We start from the raw sequence: 22628 nt of genomic DNA on the forward strand, positions 1-22628 counted from the left end.
GAAAAAATAGTTATAGAAAAATGCCTAAAATATTCACCTGTCGTCTCATTCTGTATCAGGTACATTAAATCCCTTCTCAGTTCGAATGTGTTTTTTTTCTGATCCTGAGCAGCTAAACTATTTCTAAACGTACTGATTCAATATCGACATGAAAAAAATAACTAAACGAAGCAAATAAACGAAATAAAATGAAATAATTAAATCAAGTGTATTTACTTTAACTCCGATTATGATACAGGCAGGTTGGGGCACATGCTCATCACTTTTTCGATGTTGGCAGTAAAGTATCGGAGGTGGTAATCATGGACTAATCTAGTGCGCAACTTCCCATCTCCAAGCGTTCAGCAGACACATTTAAATGTGAAAAGTATTAGCGTGAATAACAAAATAACTTAATTGTATAATTGGAACAATTTCGTGTCTCATCCAATTTTAGTCGAAACCTGAGATCAGATAACTAAATCCGCTTTTTATTCTTGATTTTATAGGTTAACCACGACGAAAAATAACGAAAATGAGCTAGAGTAGCATTGATAAACTATACAATTAGTACGTACATGTATTGGAAGAATATTAACAGTGTAATGCCGCGGGTGTAGATTAAAACATGCTGTTTGTATATTTTTAGCGTCACTGTAAGTAATGTCCCGGTGGATGTAGTTTGATATTGCGACAAATTATGAAGAAAATAAATATAGAAATGTATAATGTAGCTGCTGCTTCATTGTTTGTTCCTAACTATTATTAGAAGTAGTCGTCTGGAATACAGTGCCATATTGATATTTAGATTACCCGGTATATTAGTCCCAGTATTTTTGAAAGCAAGCACATTTGAATGTTGCAATAACTTTCATGTAATTCCAGCACCAAGTTATTATAAACTTGTCAGTGCTACTTGTAGGGGTATACATTGAAATCAGAGGTTTATCCAAAAAGCTAAATTTGGCCATTCCTCTTTGGTTAAAAAATGGTTATGTATCCTCAATCTCCTGCTGCTAAAAACTAATTTAAAAATTGTCTTTGAATGAACGAAAAAACCCCCAATAAATACATATTTAAATATTTTGTCTACTTCTGAAATTTGATCTGGTGGGTTTTACTATCAACACCCTCAAGGCGTTTCCATATTTCACTTTTTAAATATTGGACTTCACATTTTTTCTTACCTCCGAGTTTTTCATAATGGATCACAGATCAATTTTGCAACAGTCATGACTTGTCACAATTGTTTTATTGTTTAGGTTTTGAAGTTTGCAGAATTAAAATTAGTTCTTACCTCGTGGTTAAAATCGATTCACATTCTGTTGGTGAATAAATACCTCAATTGGCATTGTCACACCCCTCCCTCTTATGGTCATCTGTTCGTCTTATTTAAAGAATAAATAAATGAATCTGCTCATCTTTGAATTTGGGGATTAATTTTCAAATATTATTTTATTACCCACTTATGAAAATTATTTTCTGAAATGTGCAGATCTGGAAACTGAGAAATAATAAATTCGAATGAATTCCGTCAAAAATAAAGACAGCAAGATGCAAAATTCCGCCAAGAGTTTTAAATGGATATTTTTAATTTTAGCTCTCATGAAAGGAGTATAATATCGAAGATCATTTATTAGTCATAGTTCCGTTTATTATGGAAGATTGAACATTTGTAACTATTGTTGAAGAGCGCCAATACACAATCAGAGGTTGCATAATTCATAGCCATGTTGGCAAGTGTTAAATAATAATCTTCCAAACAAATGTCTGAACAAGGAAACCTAGCAGAATTAATAACAAAATTATATAGTTACCAATGCAATCTTTCATTTAATTAATGCAGATCTAAATATCGAGTCTTCAAACTTCTTTTTGCAGACAGCTAATTATATAACCATATATGGTTGTTTGAAGGTCGCAAATGTGAACTTTATTTAAGGAACACATAACTTTTAATATTTCCCATTCGATCATATGTTGAAATCGTTCACTACACCGACTCAATTTGAACATGGATATTTTCTCTTTGAAACGTAAATCACATTTGGTTTGTATTTGACACCATGAGAAAAGGTTCGTATTGATTTGTGAACCAGTAGATAATTTCGCATGTGCTAAATCGTCCGTAAATTGACAAATACATGATCTTTCTGGAGTTAATTGTTTTAATCTAAATCACTTATACTCGTGAGTCATTAGTGGGCTTAATATTATTATTTGACATACAATTTAAGAATTGGTTGGTGATTGAGTGCTTGTGTTTGATATGTAATTAACAGCAAACATGTTCTATTATTTATGAACATAATCTTGCGTAAAACCAAATCGAGCATAAATTCTGCATAGACTAGCAATGCTACCAGGGATGGTTCAATATATATTTAATTTACGTTTAGCTCAGGATTTCAGAACAAACTGGTGTCCGTTTTGCACCACCGATCGATAGCGTATGTAAAATAAAATATTGCACCCTTTCTTGGAGTCGTGCGTGCACAGAAATAATTAACTTTTCAAGTATTCAAAAATAAACTCGCAACTTGGCTGAGGATTAAAATAATGAAAGTTGCTTCAGCGCCAATTTACAGTTAGTCGGAAATTAGAGAACCTAAAATTACGTTCGGAAAAAAATGAGTCTAATTTTTTTTTTAAACGGTAAAATTTATATTAAGCGGAAACGTTAACAGAAATCTAAGGTTTATTATTTATTTTAAATATGATAATGCAGGTGCGCAAGCCAATTCATTAAACAAATCTGTAAAGGCTCAAAGAGGAATATATCTAAGTATTCTTTTGAATTCTATTATTTTTGGTTAATGTTGAACGTGCGGGAGAATAGCGAGTGGATATAGATTTAACTTCATCATAACCATGATGAAACCTTTTTGTGCTGTGTCTTTTGATCTTTTCAGAAGTTAACACGAAGTGGACAATGTAAAGGTGAACATGCTCACGCGACTCCACGAAAAACATAAAAATATGTAACACTCGTGGAATAAAAAAGCGTAAAACGACGGAAGTTCTCACGAACCTATAAAACGCGACACTTGATTATAAGCGAAGTATCGGACTTCTAAATCGTAAAAGTACACGATCGAAAATCAGAAGAACCATGAATACAGAACGCAACTTTTAAAACTGCGAGTTCAACTTAAAGCCTGAAAAAAATATTTTCTCCTCTTTTCATGAAAATGTTATATTGTTTTAAAAATCTTATATGTATTATTCCGTCTAATAGTGCGTGTGGTTGTAGACAAAGATGCCTATTGTAATGTGCGCACCAGAATGAACACGTTGAACTTCTTGGTTAACATTCAAAGTAATGGTGCAGTCCTCTTCTTGGTGTATTTACATATATTCCCCATATCCGTGACGGTTAAGAGCTATTATTGTAAACGACTTCATCACTCCTTAGTGTGATCATATTTTTCAGAATTTATGGGAGATTGAATGGCATTTGTAAATATGCTTTAAACTCTCTGCTCCATTTCTGCATGAAAGCTATCGAATATACACTTCGCAGAAGTATTGAAAGAGTGAAAAAAGTACATCTTTAAAAAACTTTATTTTAGACCTACTCTTTTTTTCTCCACGTTGCTTCCGAACATTGCTTGTAAAGTTGATATTTCGAGAGTAATGCAAAATGTTGCAACAGTATGGGGCAAAAAAATCGCAACTCGGTGGAGCGCACCATTGTAAGTGGGGGTGGGCATTCAACTCTCTCCCAGCATTTTCCAAAATCAGAAAATCTCCCTTTGTTGTTGCTATTAGAGCCCTCTAGTTGTGGTACTGCACGGTGTTAACACGAGATTTGGGTTCCTAATGTTCTGCTTTGCAAAAAGCGGCGGAATAATATACAAAGACTTTCTCTTCCACACTCCCTGTTCTAGAATGCCTTCAAATCAATATCTGCAGCGCCAAATCAATATGGACATCTCCGCGAGTGAGATGTATTCGTATAATTAGTGGGGAAATACACCGGTTCTTTGTATTAGAATGAATCAATGTTGTAATTAACAAAAAATCCAGCAGGTTTTGCATTGTGATCACTTTCAGTAAACGTCAGATCGCTTTGTACGTGCTGTCGCGGCGTCTAGTTTTGTTGAGACTTTATTTTTTTCACCTAACACGACTTTATTTATAATGAGCCGGATCATTTTCTTAGACATTGCGACCCCTTCGGTGTTAGGGATAATTCACACTAAACAAAAAGTTATCTGATTAATGTCAATGTGACACTTTTGAAATAGGAGCACGAAAGCTTGCGAACTTTGTCATCACGTAAATGATTGTCGATCCACTGTATTTTTTAAAGTTCCTCGGGGTGGTTGCTCCTGCTGTTGATCGAGACTGCAGTCTTCATTTGGGAATTTTACTAAAGACAACGGATGAAATATATTTCCGAATACCGCAGTTGTGATTGGGTTAATTAGTACTCGCCAAGCAAATTATACCTTTCGTGTTAGTGAAACTCGTGAAATGTAAATAAAAACCTATGGGAAAATCTGTGACCTTTAACATCGACTGCTTCGGAAGTGCAGCTATGTGTCAAATATAACGCTGCAACAGTCTATTTATTTGTGGTATGTCCAAATCAACCAGCACCATAAATCCAAGACATTGTCCCTGTCTGCGGGTAATGTACAAGCTGAGCTTTGTTACAGTTTGGAATATGATTGGTGCAATGAGGTTGCACATGATGTCTATCTCAAGAGATGTGCATCTGAATGAAATATATTAGTTCGATTATTGTGTATGTTAATATTGTAAGTATATTCAATCTTTCTATTTACAATAAATCATAAATGATTTAAAAAAAAAGTAACGCCCATTAAATATTTAAATGTTTTCAATCCCAAGACATCGAGAGGTGTCATTTGGAACGAAGTTTTCCATATTTATTACTTGCGTCACACTCTCAATTGTGTTCAACGGCAAGATGCATTCAATTTCAACGCACTGCACGCTGTAAATGCACAGTATATTGGTAGAAAAACTCGGCATTTGACGTGTACACACATATCCAAATGAATCAAACGTTTCCAATAAACTGACGGCCAAAAATCAATAGGTGCATGTTCGATTAAGTTTGAACTATTGAATATGATTATCTTTTTGATGCCTGCTTTTTATCAATTTATGGTTAAGCCGCTGCAAAACCAGAATATCACAATTGTTGTAACAGAAGCACTTGAATAATATTTATAAAACCTTCACTTGCGGATGGTGTGTGTTGAAATAATCAGGACAGAGGCCTAGACAGGTGATTTAAGTTACGACCGCAACTGTCAATATCATCCAGTTCGTGTGGGAAGTGCAGAATTATAATGCGTGAAGATATAATAATCACCGAGTCAACACACCTATTTGATTTACGCAGATGGTCCAACTTAAAATATAACTTCAAAGTATTTTGTCCTTTGGTGATAGTCTCAGTAATAGTACAATAAATCGGGCATATGCATTAATATCTAAAAATACTGTTATTGATATGTGCGTGAATAATACGACACCTGTTTGGGATAATGAACTCAGCATTGGAATGCGAGGGTTTAATTCCTAATAGAAATAGTAAAATAAATAACACATTATGTGAAGCACAATCTTTATTGGATAGTTTAAAGGAGTACATCGTGCTTCTAAAGTAAGATCATTGTTTAATAATCATGCTTACAATACAACTGCGTTCCCTTATAAATTTCAAATGCAGTACACTCTCATTCTCTTATCTGTGTCGATATTTTTTCAACAAGAGTTACCATTATTTCTCCCCTGTAGTAACTGTTGCCATTTGAGTACACCAGTCCTGACAAAAATGCCATTTTTCATACAAGCTCAGTTACAAACCCTACAAAGGTCAGTAATATCCCAGTAAATATTCCTCGGTACATCTCTACTTTTCTTGGCAAGCAGATTGCATATTTATTTGTGAAATACTCCTTTATGCTTAGGGATAACGGGTCAATGGACCATGTTTGTTATAAAACGCGAAATAGAAATAGGCCGAGATCTCTTGAACTGCGCAAGGAAATAAACGGGTAGATGAAACGTACAAATCCTACAAGTTACAAAGGGGAAAACAAAAATCTATCATGCTTCCTTACCTAATTCTGCTATTCAAAAAAAAATATCACAGCACATTACAATTGCCTTCAGTATATTAAATGAAAGGAGCTTCACGCCGTGCAGATCTGATCGGTGATGGAACAGAACCTCGGCCCGGGAATGGAATCCCAGGCCAGACGCTCGCGCGACTTACGTCTCCCGGGATACTGGACGCTTATTGGTCAAACGTGCGGTCTGCTCCGTGCGTGGTTTCTATGCAAATACCGATGCGGAAATAAACACTAAGGACTGCAAATCGATTGCAACTTCTCAGGGCGCTCCACAAAAGTGCTCTTTCGCCATCAGCACAGAGCCAGAGAAATGTGAGCGATCTTGGAACGCTTTCAAAAGGGCTTCTTCTTGGGAAACAAAAAAAAAACCCTCGGGCATCATTCGCCGACTTTTTTTTCGCAGCGGCTTTTGCATGGTTTCGCTTCCGGTTTGCAACGGTCCCCAGTTTATACATTAAAACCAAAATATAATCAACAAAAAGACGACAACAATGAAGCTAAACGTCTGAACAATTTAAAGTTTGTCACGTATTCTTTACATGGCGATGGTACGTGATACATAATGAACTTTATTTCAATTTAATATCATTTTAATAGCATATTCTAAATTTGAATGCAAAATATTTAGGGATATTTTAAAGTATATTTAATAATGTTTCAGCCTGATATTTAACAGCAGATGTCTATTTTTTTTATAAATTCCAGTTTGCGTCCATGTAGAAAATGTCAATTATTGGGCCAAGATCGGGGCTGTTAGAAAGCGCTGAGCTTGGCAATTTCCCCCCGTCGCTTGCTTGGTGCAAGAGCAGGCAAAAAAAATGTTGCGCGCTCTCTATGTCGAGACGTGTGATTTAGTCTCAAAAACCATTTTCTTCAAACGCTCAGCCGAGACGTGAACTTGAACCGACATGATAGGCAGATCATTCTACCAATTGAAATTTTCATTAACATCCTCGCGCTGCGCTGCGCCAATCGGTGTGTTCTAGCTGGAGTTTCCGCTATCAAGTTTGGTTTATTTGCAATAGGATACTTTGGAAGGGTTTGTTGGGAACTGTAGTTCAATGTGTACAGTGCTAAAGCTGGATCAATCAATTTACTAAGTGCGAGCTGTGTAAGGTTACGTGTAAGGTTTCCCACCGGGTAGCCCAAAATACACGTGCAATATATATTTTTACATAAAAGAATCAATTTAGCAAAAGTGCTTTTCTCTTTTGTAATTCCCTTAAATGAGATAAGAAACAATCACGAAATAAATAACTTGCACCGTGTTTTAATTGTACATAACGTTTGCAATTATACATAATTTGCATGAATATTATGTTGCCCACTTGCTTTGGCTTTGCATGGTGACTTTTAAATGGCCATTAGTTTTCAATGGGGTTATGTGTAAAGGACCAGATCCATAGTTTTGATAGGTAAATAAGACAGTTGGTACCTTCTCTTGCCTTCAGAAGTAGGGGGCTATTTGAATAGGGGTAGTGGAAATCATGGTAATGTTTGGATCAAATCTGCTGCAAGGTTGCATATTTTCAGATACAATTATTTTCTAAGGTATTAAAGGATTTTAACGCGACCATAGCCACAGGGATTTCCGCAGCAAGTGAACTCAAGGATATGGATGATGGGCGAGGAATAGTCCCTGGAGTGGTTTCCCTTTAAATCGCTGTGTATTTTGAATTGACTTGTATATGTTTTCTATGATAGCCAATCCAAGTGCAGAAATGGCGGGTGTTATGACTTTCTCTTTGCATTCCCATCATCTTCTTGGCACTACAATGAAAGGCTTTGTCCATGCGTTTTCTGCATTGCCGTGGAGCATGCACATTCCATACTACTGACAGTCATAACCAGGCTTTACATTATCTCCTTAACATTCTAGGAATACACTATGTTTCACCAACGTCGAGTATTGAATTTCTGAGTGTTCTTGGAATGAAACTTATGTGCACTCATGTCATTTGTAACATAGAACTTTAAATATTTTAAGATAAATTTCCTTTAAGATAAATGTCTTGAAAATTAACAAAATTAACCAATATGCCATTAAGTAGAAACTACAACAGTACTATCCAAATTAACCAGTTCACACGTCTTGAATCCCACCATTACCAAGATGCGTATATATTTGAGAATAATTGAACAAACACGTGCTACTGGAAAAGAATCCATGCAACGTTTCCCAGTTATTGCTACATTGCTAACACACTGGAAAGTTTAATGGATAACAAGGGTTGTGGTTGCAACATGTTGGAATATTTTGCATTGTGATGAGGTCCTAACCTTCCACCCATATGTTTTCACTCCGCTGCATTTCAGTTCTGGTTTCGATTTGTAATTTTTAATTCAGAGCTGCACCTAATCTCGTGATAATTTCTTCAAAGTGCGAGCTACCCTACTCGCTTTTCATCAGTTAAAAACACACACACCTTCAACCCAATTGCACACTAAAACTTGCACACTTCAGAGCATGTCTATTTGTTTAGAAATATGGGCTCACTAACATAAATTAATATATCTTTCACAATCTACGGTAATGGAAATTGTGGCGATGTGATACACAGCCTCAGACATTATTTTTAAAGTGGACAGACACAAAATACTGGAGTAACTCAGCGGGACAGGCAAGGCAGCTCCTCTGGATAGAAGGAATGGGTGACCTTCTATCCGGAGATGCTGCCTGGCCCGCTGAGTTACTCTAGCATTTTGTGCATGTTTTCGGTGTAACCCAACATCTGCAGTTCCTTCCTACACATTCTTAAAGCGGAGTTGCGCAGTGAACAGGAACAAAGACTACAAGACCCAAAGTGCATTGCAGTGATGGCGCATGCGTGGTGCCTGACCAATGGTTTATCACTCAGTGTTACATATGGGTCATTTGCGCAGGCAAAGAAAATGTCAAACAATGAACGGCAGCCGTGCGGAGGAGCGCTGGACGTGACGCGAAGGGAAAAAAAAACACAATAAACAGGCGCATGATTCTTAGTTATGTATTGTGATTTATTGTTGTTAGAAAAAGGCGCCAAAGCCTGACTGCACAAATCAGAGGTTTTGGTTTAAACAAAACCCGACTTGGTGGGGGTGGGGGTGGGGGCGGGGAAGAAATACCCCAAATCATTTCGCAACTAACTTTAGCGCTGCCAAACAAATCGCTCCATAATTTATTTACAAGAAAGTTGCACGCAGACTTTGAACTTTCTTAATATGTGTATGTCACGGTGTTGGGATTTTGTGGCGGAATTTATTTTCATGAATGGGCCATGAGAAAGAAACGCGCTCGCTCAGTGTGCCTGCCACAAGCTCAAGTCCAAGTTCATTGTCGGCTCTCCACATTGGCCGCCGCATCCAGCCACACTGTCCTGCTGCATTCGGCTGTTGACGCAGAGCCTCAGGGCTGGGAAGGGGATCGGGTTTTGTTCAAGAATCCAGTCGGTCTGTTTTTATTTCGAAAAGCTCCTCATATACTGATATATATATATATATATATATATATATATATATAGAGAGAGAGAGAGAGAGAGAGAGAGAGAGAGAGATGGGGTGCGGGGGGTGGGGTGGAGTGGAGAGCGATGTTCGCGTGGCGCCGGGAGCTGCGGAGCAATCGAGAGGGGTGTAGTCCAGTCTGGCTGAGAGAAAGCTAGCGCTCCCTCACTGACAGGCTGCGAGCCTGACTTTTCCTCGTTTAATTCTCAATCATAAGATCGAGACCGCTGCCGCAGAAAGCAGCCCGAGAGCGGGCAGGGGAAGATATCTTCCGGCAAAGCAGGTGTGAGACCGAGGGAAGGGAAGGTGTGTGTTGGCGGCCGCCCGCCCGCCCGACTGTCAGACTGAGAGAGGCAGAGTTGCGATGTGGACTATATAGTAACTATAGGCGGGGTTAAAGTTCAGGATGGAGAAGCGAGCTGGCTTCAGTTCGAGACTGAAATGTGAAAGCCGGCTTTTCCTCTCACCACCACCAGCACCGCCACAATAATGTACTCTCCGCTCTGTCTCACCCAGGTAGGATACATTTTTGCAACATTTGTATCCCTTTAGAGGCCAGCATGGATTTTTATTAAACTTTTTTTCCTCTTTTTTTCCCCTGCCTCCTGCTGCCTCTGAGATCAGTGTGTGGGCTCAGCGATCTGCCCCATTGAGGCACATGGCTAATGGCGGATACGTATTAATATTTATTATTTTTGAACTGTAATATTTGAGAGTATATATATATTTTTTTACAAATTACATTTTCCAAGAGCGGTACTTGCAAAGGTGCAGTGTATTTCTGCAGACTTTCCCAGGCCAGCGAAGTGTGGCGATGGCTGCTGTTATTTTTTTGAAGGAGGGGGGTGGGTGGAAAGCGAGCGATGGGGAAGCACGCTTTTGTTTTGACTGTAAGGTACGGAGTTTACTCACAACAGCGGTGCGCGGAAGTTTGATTTTTTTAAATAATATCTTCGACAACAACCCCGCCAGTGGCCGCTCACTCCGCCGCAGCACCAAGGCAGCGGCTCCGGCGAACACTGCGCTCGGCGAGCCCGCTGTCGAGGCTGCTTCACCCAGGCTGAGGTAGACTTGACGGCGAGAGTTTCTTGGCGGGACACCGAGGTCCCATCAGGTGTGGAGTAACGTCAGGCCAAGTTGCTTTCTCTGGGAGGTTGAGCACCTACCTCTAACTTTTCTGGAGCACTTCTGCAAACACTGCGATTTGATGGGTGTTTGCGGGCATTGTGGTTTCGTGGCGACACCGGCTTCCCTTTCGAGTTCCTTATTATTTTGATTGGTCTCAACCACTTCCCCAAAGCCCACCGCCCATGTCATTATTCTCTGTTTGTTGGGACCATTCAGTCAGACACCCTCAAGTTTTTCCCTTTTAACGGAGTTTTACTGCCGCTTCTTTTGAGGAAGGTAGAGGTTTCCCCAGTGGAAGCGTTCGTTGGCTGCTGGCGGGCCGCGTCTCTTTACACTCAAGTTTCTAGATTGCGGTTTTGCTTTGAAATCTGCTTTATTTTGTACTTCCATACACCGTATGAAATTTAACCCGCGGTAATTCCAAAGCTTCTGTTTAAAATATGAACCGTAGAAAGTGGATCCAGGATCCCCGATTTTACAAAATAAACATACCTGCAGCTATATATGTTTCAAAATTTCATTATTTCCAGTATTATCAATAACATGTTTATGTATCTTTACCAGCCAGTCGTTTCTTTAAAAAGTCACACGTCATTTAGAAGTTTCCAAAGCTTTATCAACAGTGGGCATTTTATGTTTCCATAAATCTTCTAAATTCAGAACTTTCCCTTGTGGGAAGGGGGGAAGCATCAAGATCTTTACAAATGCTTTTAAAATCCACTAACCAGACTGTGGGAAAGGTTCGTATTATGACTTTAATTTTGCACCAACAGCAAGATAAAGTAAACGTCAATATGACAATCTTGAAGTAACTGTCGTTATATCTCTCAGGTTGGCGTTTCCCAATGAACACGTCAAATTATTCCGTGTTTTGCTACTTGCTAAAATGTCAGGGAACATTTAAAAATGGATGCAAAAGTTTAATATAAACTCGACATAATTTTCGGTAACCTGTGTGCAACATAACATTTTGCCCTTTTCCTGTATTCATTAAATACACAAGAAGTTGTTCATTTGTGATATTATTCACACTGTTACAGCATCTCAGAAAACTTTCTGCTATTATATCATTTGTTAATTGTAGGTAATTTAGTTCCTGAGGCATTGAGCTTCAGACAATCCTCAGCCACACATTTAATACCAGATTCTTTGATGAATCTACTTAAAAATAAGTTTAAAAAAATACCATAAATACAAGTACGGTAGAAAAAATGAGATTGTGGTCTTTTACAGTTAAGAGTGTGTTGGTACAATGGTTACAATATTGCACAGAAAGTATTGATCTTTTGAATACAAATAATTTCTACTACCTGCAGTATTTTCCTTGCGTTCTAAGTCTATTGAATATGTTTTGGTTTTAGGCAGAACCCCAAAAATAACATAGATGCCTGATAATGTGTAGGTTTTAATCACAGTCATTTTTTTCAAAAAAAAGAGTTTAAAAAGTGCTTTCCAAAATGAATTCTGCTTGCAGCTTTGCTAAATGAAAACATAAATAAGAAATGCAACAAATGATCTAAAATGTATTGGATTGTTTAAAAAGAAAAGTTAATCTTGAAAAGAAAGATGTATAATAAACATGAACAGTAAATGGCGGCAAGTGGAGAATTAGATTTCCAGTGGTCAGTTGTTTGTAAACAATAAAGAACTCTAATTATCGGAGTTAAATTATAAGTAAGTTTTTAACCACTTAAAAGAACATTGGTGCTTAGTCTGTTTGCTTCATCATTTTAGACTGCATACACTAATTGATATGGCAGTGCCAAAAGAAGAACGTGCTTGCTGCACTGAAGTGCAGTGCTGAGGTTTATATCAAAATAGACCTAAAACAAAACCACAACTTTACTGATTGTCATTTAAGTGGTTTGGCCTTCTAAAATGTAATATTTAGAAATTAGCTTAAAATAGGAACCTTTGTTTAAAAATTGAATAGGGAAAAATAGACTTTAATTGGGAGAAAATTTCATCTTTCTGGTTTAAAAAAAAAGACAGCTTTGCATGTCAGTGTCTTATGTGTCTGTAATGGGAACGAACTTCATATTGCAAAATGTAATGCGCTGCTACAGATATTTAAGACCCCAGCCTTTTCATGATATAGTGGACATTGAATCTGTAGATAATAAGAACCAATTGCAGCCGCATAAATACACTAATGTTGACTAAAGCTCCCAGCCTGCGGACTTTTCTTACTGCTGCATAATTCACTTTATTGTAATATTTTTTGGTTCTTTTGAAGATATTCTTTTTGTAGGAAAAAACGTTATTCCACATTGAAAATGGAAGATGTCAGGCATCGTGGAAGATGTAGGCAGTGACATAGGTTAAAGTAATTTAAAGCTTCTTTTCTGAATTAGCAGTGTGGTAGAGCAAAGAAACTGTACTTTGGAAAATTTCCAACGTAAAGTCGATGCAAGAATATATAAAACTTTGTAGGCTTTGGACTGAATTAAAATGTAACCATACATGTGCATTAGATTACTGAACTATAATGCACCTTGCTCAGAATGCTTAAATATTATAATAATTCACAGTGTAATTTTTCTTGTCAATCCACTAGTTTTTACATTTTTGAGAAATAATCTCTATTTATCTAAACTGGCAATTAAAAAAAAACGACCTCCCCCGCCTCACCCCCCACCCAATTGCAAATTGATTTACAGATCTCAGTCCTGTTGCAACACAAAGCAGCAGAGAACAGATCTGAACTAGTGGCATCTGAAGGCCACAGCAAAGGACATCAATGTGGTGACATAGTATCACCACACTGGCATCCCTTGTTCCATGCATGCACGCAACCAAGGTCAAATACTGACTAGGTTTTCATTCACGGCACTAACGTATCTATATTAACTCCACAAACTTACTTTCGACAGGACTGAGTTCTTTAACTTAGAATGAGTTCTAGAGTTGGCATTTGTGGCATATTCACAATAAACACTTTGGTGCAGAATTGATTTCTCAATCCATTAATGGAAAATGGCGAAAATATTTAAGAGATTTCTTTCTCTGTACTAATATGATTTGATCAAATGAACTCCGTGTTTAAGTTAAGAGATTTTCAAACAAAAAGTTTAGACCGAGGTGAAAAAAGTAACAGGGACGTTAACCCTTTTAGCACTTTATGAAACGAGTTTGTTAAAACAAATCAATTGATTTTAAATTGTGTTTAGGAAGAAATAGTTTGCTCTGACTTTCTCTCCCCAATCTTTGTGACACGATAGGAGGAGGCATATATCTGCTTAGGTAGTCATTTAATAAATTTGAGCTTCATTATTTGTTTTGGCAGTTTGAAAATCTCCTTTTCAGGACAGATTGTTACCTACGTGTAGATGATTTTAGTAAAGGAATTCAGTTAAGCTTGAAGAATTACAGGCCAGATGTCGTGTGGCTGGAAAAAGGTTGGTAAATGAAAATTCACTTTAATCTAAAAATCCTCCAAATGTTCCCACCAATGCAACATTTTTTCATTAATTTATATCATTAAGCAAAATCCCTTCCAGCCTGAACTGCTGTGGCCTAGTTTATACAATGAAAATCCCCAACTTTATTCAGCAAAGGGAATGTGAAATGCACACGATTACATAATTTTTTTTAAAATTTCTGCTGTTTCAACAGATTTTGCATCTACTTCATCGTAAAAGTGATGCTACTTTTGTTTTATTGTTTAAAAACACTTTGTGCAGCATTTGGTTTAAACAAAAGAATAAGACAGATGGCAGTTTTGCTCAGAATTTTTTTTTCATTTTCTTTTGTGGGTTTTTATATTAACGTGTTTGATGTAAAATTTATAGTTATTTATCTAACTATACGGTTTTGACTAGTTTAAATGAAAATAGTATACATATAGAGAAATGTTTATCAATACCTTGTTATTGTTTATGCTGTAATCCTCGAGAGTAGTTAACTGTTTTTACAAGTAACTTTTATGTTATTGATTGAAATGTTGATTTCAAAGGTTGATAATGATCACAGGGCTCCCCTCTGAATTTACAGATTTTTATTGTATTTACTGGTTGGGTAAGGAGGCAGTGAAAATTTGTTTTACGTTAGTATTGAATAACGATTGCAAATAAACTACTTATTAATAACTATTTAATACTAATGTAGCATCATCTGGATATAGAATCAAATAATGTGTAAGCGTGGTTTTATTATTAATTTTTGTTCACAAGGGTACAGCTCAATGTTACAGTTCTTGTGAAAATAGCATGAATTCACAATGAAGAATATGCAGATTTTGTTCTGACTGTACAGACTTGCTGTGTTTGAAACCATCTTGTGGAGGGGGGAGATTTGTCCTCTCTTGCTTTGCACAAAGCCCCCTCGTACGAGTTGTTGATTGGCATTCTAGTGTGTGGAATTTGCCAAATAGGCGGGATCATGCTGGCTACATCACATGCAAAGGGGTTGGGGACGGAGAGTGAAGAGATCTGCATTTTTTTTTTAATGCTGGCGAAGGTTAATGAAAGCACCCATGCTTTAGTCGAGGGATCTTTCTCTACTGTTTTGGGAAAGCTCCATAAACAAACTAAGCACATGCAGGGAACGTCTTGAATATTGGCAAGTGTTCTGGATGTCACCTACATGGGTGCTTTTAGTTATGCCGTCGGCATCTTTCTGACTGTTCCACACAAAGAATTCTCACTGTACATGGCATAAATTTGTCCAAGTCCAGCTCTGAACAACATACTCTGCTGGTCCGAGTTTACAATGGTATTTAATCAATTCTCTGATTTAAGTGAAATGTCTCTCGATTTCTCAATTTGTTTTTTTATTTGTTTACTTTATAACAAGAACATTCTAATGTATGTTTCAAGTGTGACAGTGTTTCTTTTGTCAGAATTTCATTTTTGCTTATTCTGTCTCGTCTGTTTTTAAAACTTTTTTAGGATGAATTCCATCCCTTCATTGAAGCACTTCTGCCCCACGTCCGAGCCTTTGCTTACACATGGTTCAACTTGCAAGCCCGAAAGCGAAAATACTTCAAGAAGCATGAGAAACGTATGTCAAAGGAAGAAGAGAGAGCAGTGAAGGATGAACTGCTGAGCGAAAAGCAAGAGGTGAAGCAGAAATGGGCATCCAGGCTCCTAGCAAAGCTGCGCAAAGACATCCGACCTGAGTATCGAGAGGATTTTGTGCTCACAGTCACTGGGAAGAAACCTCCTTGCTGTGTGCTTTCAAACCCAGACCAGAAAGGCAAGATGCGGCGAATTGACTGTCTGCGACAAGCAGACAAGGTCTGGAGGCTGGACCTGGTTATGGTGATTTTATTCAAAGGTATTCCACTCGAAAGTACTGATGGTGAACGACTCGTAAAGGCCTCGCAGTGCTCTAACCCTGGGCTGTGCGTGCAACCACATCATATAGGAGTTTCTGTTAAGGAACTCGATTTATACTTGGCGTACTTTGTGCAGACACCAGGTAAGTACATTTTCTGGATGTATTTTTTCAGAATTCCTTGTAATGAAAGTTACATTTGATTTTAGTTTTTAAGAAATGGTTATGCTGCATGTATCCTCACATTAAATTTAAACTTACATAATGGTTACCTTGTGTGTGTACTTTTCTGTAACGTTAACTTTCTTCTGCATGCTCTTGAAGATAATCTAGATCCTATCCTGTTGCAAGTGTAGCCTAAACTTGTTAAGCAATCTGTGATTTTGATCAGCATTTTTTGTTTCTTTTGTGTAATGGTCATAAATGCTCATTACAGGCCGGATCTACAAACTGCTGTTAAACTCTCCAGCTGTGTTTCTCACGCCCTTCATGATCAAACCAGCATTCTCTTTCTTTCCTCCCTCTCCCACCCTTCATAGCCCAAGATGGAAGATGAAAATTCCCATCAGAATTATAATTAGTTTACAAAAGAAAATCACTGTTATTTTTGTGTGAATGTGATATGTGCAAACCAAAACCTACAGAAGATCAGCAACTGCAAAAAGCATGACCATAAGTTTCAGAATTTGGGTCAGCCAGCGCCCCAGAATGCTGGCACATGGGTTATGCCATCTTGGAATCAGCAGTCGTAATCAGCAGCTAATAAGGAAGGAGTCTTGTGCTGTTAATTGTCTGCTGCCCAAGTGAAGTGTCAAACTTTTGATTCGACACACTGCTTACAATGGTAGAATAACATTGTATGCAGCTACAAGTTCCCATGTGTTCTTTTTCAGATATTCTTATTTACAGGTGCACCATGAGAACAGGATAATGTGTATATATGGTAATTCAAGTGGTTAATATAACAAATTAATGTGGAAATATTTCCTGGATACTTAGGTTTTGTTGCTTATGTTTGTCACGTTTAACATAAACTAGAGCAATTCTAAAGTCTTTTGAGCTTTTTGCAATGCTGTTTTAACCGCATCATTGCAAATCACTGGTCTTCAGAATAGCAAGCTCGTATTCAAACTTTAATCTTCAAAATGAAAGTCATTTGCTGTTTGGAACCAGTTATTTTCTGAAACATTTTGAGTTTAGGAAATATCTGGGATGGTTGTTGCCACCTTGTTTGTCAGGAGTGCTTTGACAGGTTAGAAACACATCAGCTTTGTAATCAATGGCTCTGGAACTAACAGAGATAACTGCTGAAGTTTGATCACATTAAAGCAGTCCAAATGTATTGGAAAATATATTCAGTTCCATCCATTGACTGTGCACTACCTTTTTATCTTAAATATGAAGTGGCGAGAAACAAACAAGTTAATATTGTTAGTAATACCTAAAATCTTTACTCTGATGTTTACTAAAATAAGCGGAGTAAAGCACATACACACTGCTCCTTAACAATATGCATTTTAAAATTAGATGCTTACTGTCGATTGCACACAGAAAACCGCTTGGACCCACATTTGGCCTGCTCGGAAGGTTCAGGGGTTTTCAATGGACTGAGCAGCTGCCAGTGCTGGCAGAAAGCATGAACTCTGAAAGTGCTTTGTCCATCATGCCAAAGCCAACATGGGAATACGTGGCCACTTTTTTTCTCGCTGATGCTTGGCTCTTTCCTGTAGTCTGATTCTGAAGCCATGTTTTGGGGAAGAGTCGTTACATCGCTATTAGGTTTTTATTTGAAAATCACCAAATTACATTTTCTTCCAAATTTGATAAGAAGTGTTTTCTGATTTTTACTTCAGATAACTGACATTTTCACCAACTGTTCAAAGCTGTTAATAAATTAATAAACCTTTTCTGCCAAATTAATTTAGCAATTCAGCAGTACACAAGCTTTCTGAAATTAATGTAAAACTGTAGAAACCAAGACAATGAATTACTGATAGCAAAAAACATGGTGACGCTTGGAATTATTTTGCTGTCATTATTAATTTCATGGACAAAGTGCAGTTTTAAATATTAGCAATTGCTGGAATATCTTAAGGCACAAGCACATCTAATATTTTTAACATTTGAAACTGTAATCAGTACATATTACTACTTACCTTAAAACTTGTTATGGCTTGAATTCAGGGAGTGTTTGATTCCAGTTAATTTAGGATAGAATTGTTCTAGAGATCCCGAATAGGGAAAGCACCAGAGTCTTGTATTCAATCAATTGTTCCAAATTTCTAATTGTTTTGCATAGTAATTTAGTTACAAGCCAGTCAGAGAACTTTCTAAAACTATTCCAAGCGATATCTCCTTTGTGGAAGAAGTGTGGGATTGGAATAATGAACACAGCATAGCAGCTAGGGGGAAACGCATGACTTTTAACATATACTAAAGATTTCAGAGTTGTCCTATTTGACGGCGTTGCATGCCATATAATTTGAAATTATCAGCATTTTTAACAATTCAGTTTATTGATGAAAACAACGTGATCATTCAGTGAAAAAGATAACAGCTTTTATAAATACCAATGATTAAAATAATTCAAATTTTAAATATTCAGAAGTTATTGTAGTGTTTGCTATCTTCTTACAACACGCAATAGTTATTGTAACTCAACAAGATCATTAAATGCAGTAAAACTGATAATTGAACAGTCTTACATGATGTAGTTATCTTTAATTTGGTTCGTAGTTAACAGATAAGTTCTTTGTCGGTCCAGTGGCCTGTACACATATCAAGTTAAACTTGGAAAGATACTGCAATGGACAAAAACAAACTTTCTTTTGAAAAAGTGCAAGGCACAATCTAATTTATGGCCTGCACCATTAGTAGCTGACCCAGGTCAGAATGGCATCATTCCAGGCACGTGTAAGGGTCATGACATAAGTTGTTTAGGTCATGACCCAAGCCAACAGGCATTTGACCTCTTAGATAAACGGTGATCTTTGCTTATTAGTGGGCACTCATGCGAGTGCTGTCTTCAGCTCGTCAGTATTGTTGTGACCCACTGCCTATGCAAACAGTTTGTGGAGAGGGAATCTAGTTTGAAATAGAGTCCGAGCTGACAATCCTCCATAGTCAAGTTTAAGTGGAATGAATATTTAGACCTCAAACTGGCTGATTTTATTTTTAAACATAAGTTTTTTGTTTGTAGCATCTGTTGTATGCCTTTTTATTATTTGAAATTAAAGCACCCAACAAAAAGCATACATTGACCTTCAGTAACCAAAGGAATTTTTGGCGGCAAACATCTAATGTACGCTACTTATCATACAACTTATTTAAATGTAATTTTTATGCAAATTGGCTAATTTATCTGATAATACTTTGATAATGCAGCGGATTGTAAGATCCATAAATTGGATCAAGCTGAAAAGAGGAGATTGCGGATCAAAATTAACCTTTTACAGGTTTTTATTTACTTGGTAACCATTCGATCACTAGATTTACTTTACATAAACTGAATGTCTTTCCTAATGCCCCTTGTTATCTGCAAAGAATTAGGTGAGAAATATGGAAGCTTATGTGTATGCATTACCATCAGTGTTAAAAGATCTGATTAGTGAAGCTAAGCTGTTCTAGGTAGATGTAAATCTTGAAATTATTTCTGGACCGATGCAACCTTTCCACATTCATAATTAGCAATCCTAGAGTATGTTGACATTAATTACCATGAAGGACTGCGGGACTAAAGATATTGGAATGAAGGCTCAGAAGTGAGCAGAAATTTTAGTACAATTAAAATCAATAAGCTCAACAATTCAGAGTGTAAAATCTGTACTGAACAGTGGAAATATGTACTGAAAATTTGAATTTCTCAAGAAACAATATGCTAGCAGTTGTCACAAATGGTAGATCTAGAGAATACATTCTTAGCATTAGCATCAGTTTAGATTGACATTTTATGCAGAGCACATGAAAAGGAGGCATAGTATGTGTAAAGAGATAAAGGGTGCAAAAATGATTGAATTGTTTTTGTTTTTTGGGACAGATTAGACTAGAGAACCTTTGCTAATCCTGTAATGTCATGTTTACCCTCGTGTGTGATTGTAAATCATTCCACAATTAAAATAGTAATAATATTTTTGCATTATTTATAAGAAAATATCATGCTTATTTAATGGCAATGTATTTCTATGAAAGATTTTTAAATAAGTGGTGTTGAGAGAATTGCAGTAATTCAGACTGAGAATGGAAAACTCAAATATTTGCAAGAATAAACTTTTTAAACATTACATATCCGAACCGTACTAGTTTAAAATTTGTCATTAATAGTTGCCCCCAAAACTTTGATGTAGCTAAAACAATATTTTGATAAGGAAGAGCATGCAATTATCTTTAAATCCACAAGTGCAAACTGTTGGGAGGCCCTACAGGTCCTTGGTTTATAAGTCATCAGCAGCCACATGTTTTATCTTAACAAAGCCTTGAATATCTAAAAGGCAATTTACACCACTTTTGAACGGCAGCAGTTTTACATTTCCCTTTCTTTCCATGGCATGATGAATAACAATAATTTTCAGCTATTTATGGTGAATGTGGTGGAAACCACACTCTTTGTTGTGGTCAGTGCAGTACACAACAGGGCTGAACATTTCTCTCGGTTAGAGATTTGGCTTCGCTGCTAGGAGACCCCAGCGCATGGATTGGTGCAGATTTTGACACGGGCTCTAATCCACTTCTGCTGCCAGTTACAGACACAGTCTGTGAATTAATGTTGGAATTTGGTTTTGGAAGTTGTTAATGTTAATATTTTCTATTGAAACCATGGCAATAATTCTTTAAACTTCTGTGGTTTTCGTTTTAACCTAGTGCAGCAATGCAGTCTTCTTTGTATCATATTTTGGCCTTTTCAAAAGTCTTGCTTCACTTTCAAATCTTACTTGATACAAAATAAATTTCCAAAACAATTTGTAAATGGATATAGTTTGGAGTCTTGAAATCTTATAATACACACACACACACATATATATATATATACACCCGCACACACACACACATGTGTGTGTATGTATGTATATGTATGTATGTATATATAGAATTTATTTATTTTAAATTTCTTTGTTTTTGTTTATTCATGTTGGAGATTGGGGTGATGGGTACAAAGGCATTAGTCAAACAAGTGGGGCAGACAATTGTGTCTCCATAAAGTCCTTAATGTGACATTCTGTCCAGAGAGGAAACTTGTGCCAAGCAGTGCTACATCTGACACGTTGATACTTTACGCATCTGACTCTCCTTTTGCTGCTTCAGGCTGACCATTCTCTGAAGATTACGTATGTACATCCACACAGGGCAGTTAATTTGGAAATCCTCTTGAAGGATTAAAGAAATTGCTGAACAAAAGAGTGCAAACAAGAGGAAAAAGATAAACTAGTTCGCAAATATGTCGCAACCATCTTCTGGGGAAAGGCGATTATTTTTAAAAGACAATAAAGATAAAGATACATTAAAAATTAACTAAAAGCTTATTTAAGAAAATCTCCTTTTAATATGTTTTCAAGTATATTTTTTATGGGGATTTGATCGACTTTTGGGACAAGCCTTGAGAGTTCTGTAAAGTGTGTCTACGTGATGGCTGACTAGTATTAAATGTATCCCTTGTCAGAATACAAAATGGATACTGTTTCTTTTAAAAGAGATAAAATCTCTTCTTGTTGCGTACAATAATCAAAGTTTTTATCTCCATTTTCTGCCTTTTCATGGACCTCAAGCATTTTTTTCATGGAAACCTTTAATTTTCTTAATTCAAAAGAATCAAGATGAAAATCCTGTTGAGATTGAACCCCTTCCTCTAGATGCGAGGGATCCTCGCCATTACTGTTCATTAAAACAATATTTCCAAAAATAATTGCAATTAATGTTTAACATATTTCTTAATCATTTGCCTATTTCTATTTAATTCAAGTTTGAGTAAGCATAAGATCTTTTTGATAAATTGTTGCAAGGTATAATGTGAGGAAGGCTGCACAGTTAAAATGATGGTGAGCGAGTTGCACTAATATAATGACTAGGTTCCTGCCTACCGACCTTCTTTGTACCATTCACCTAGCAGCGGATGACTACTTTTTCTCCCCATGAATGGATCTATGACATCATTCATGTTCAATAACATTTTACATCCAGTGTTCTAGAATTTGGCAATTTTGATTTTTCGGGAAAAATAAAATTACAAAATTTTGTTTGTATGGATCTTTTTATAGATAATGGCTTGTCAACTCATTACATATATTTATTTCTACTGACAATTAATGTATAATCAATCAAATTTATTTTGAATTGTATCATACTATGTTGATATTCTGTTACGAAGCAGTGCTTGACTATAACAGCTGCCAAATGACATTCCATGTTGCCCATTCAAATAGTTAAGAAAAGCAGAATATTTGAATAACTCTGTTTGCTGCTTAAATAACTTAAATCTAGTACAAAGTGTGGAAAGTTTACTTTTCAGTTTTATAAATTATTTTCTGGAAATCATTGCAACGTGGTATGGCAATGCGGTTTTTTTCACATTAGTTGGTTGCATTGAAGTGTTCATGCATTGGCACATCCTGATTTTACTCTTTTGTGCGACCGACTACACAGCCAACATTTTTTTTT

General features: G+C 36.7%; 1 protein-coding gene across 11 annotated transcripts in view; it reads left to right on the plus strand.

Annotated features, from left to right (window-relative positions):
* The first annotated feature begins 6317 nt into the window (after nt 1-6317).
* The window catches only part of nfia (nuclear factor I A), a 508421-nt gene continuing 492110 nt past the window's right edge, over nt 6318-22628 (plus strand). For 4 of the 11 annotated variants that reach the window (XM_033028528.1, XM_033028536.1, XM_033028534.1 and 1 more), the window contains exons 1-2: nt 9688-10091; nt 15593-16124. In XM_033028528.1, the coding sequence (XP_032884419.1) occupies nt 10065-10091; nt 15593-16124 (559 nt within the window). In that variant the 5' untranslated portion in view covers nt 9688-10064. Of the gene's footprint in view, nt 6644-9682; nt 10092-14009; nt 14102-15169; nt 15417-15592; nt 16125-16416; nt 20986-22628 lie in introns of those variants that run through there. The other 7 variants (XM_033028538.1, XM_033028529.1, XM_033028530.1 and 4 more) reach the window with 7 other exon arrangements.

Source organism: Amblyraja radiata, chromosome 10, assembly GCF_010909765.2.
Source record: "Amblyraja radiata isolate CabotCenter1 chromosome 10, sAmbRad1.1.pri, whole genome shotgun sequence".
Taxonomy (NCBI): Eukaryota; Metazoa; Chordata; class Chondrichthyes; order Rajiformes; family Rajidae; genus Amblyraja; species Amblyraja radiata.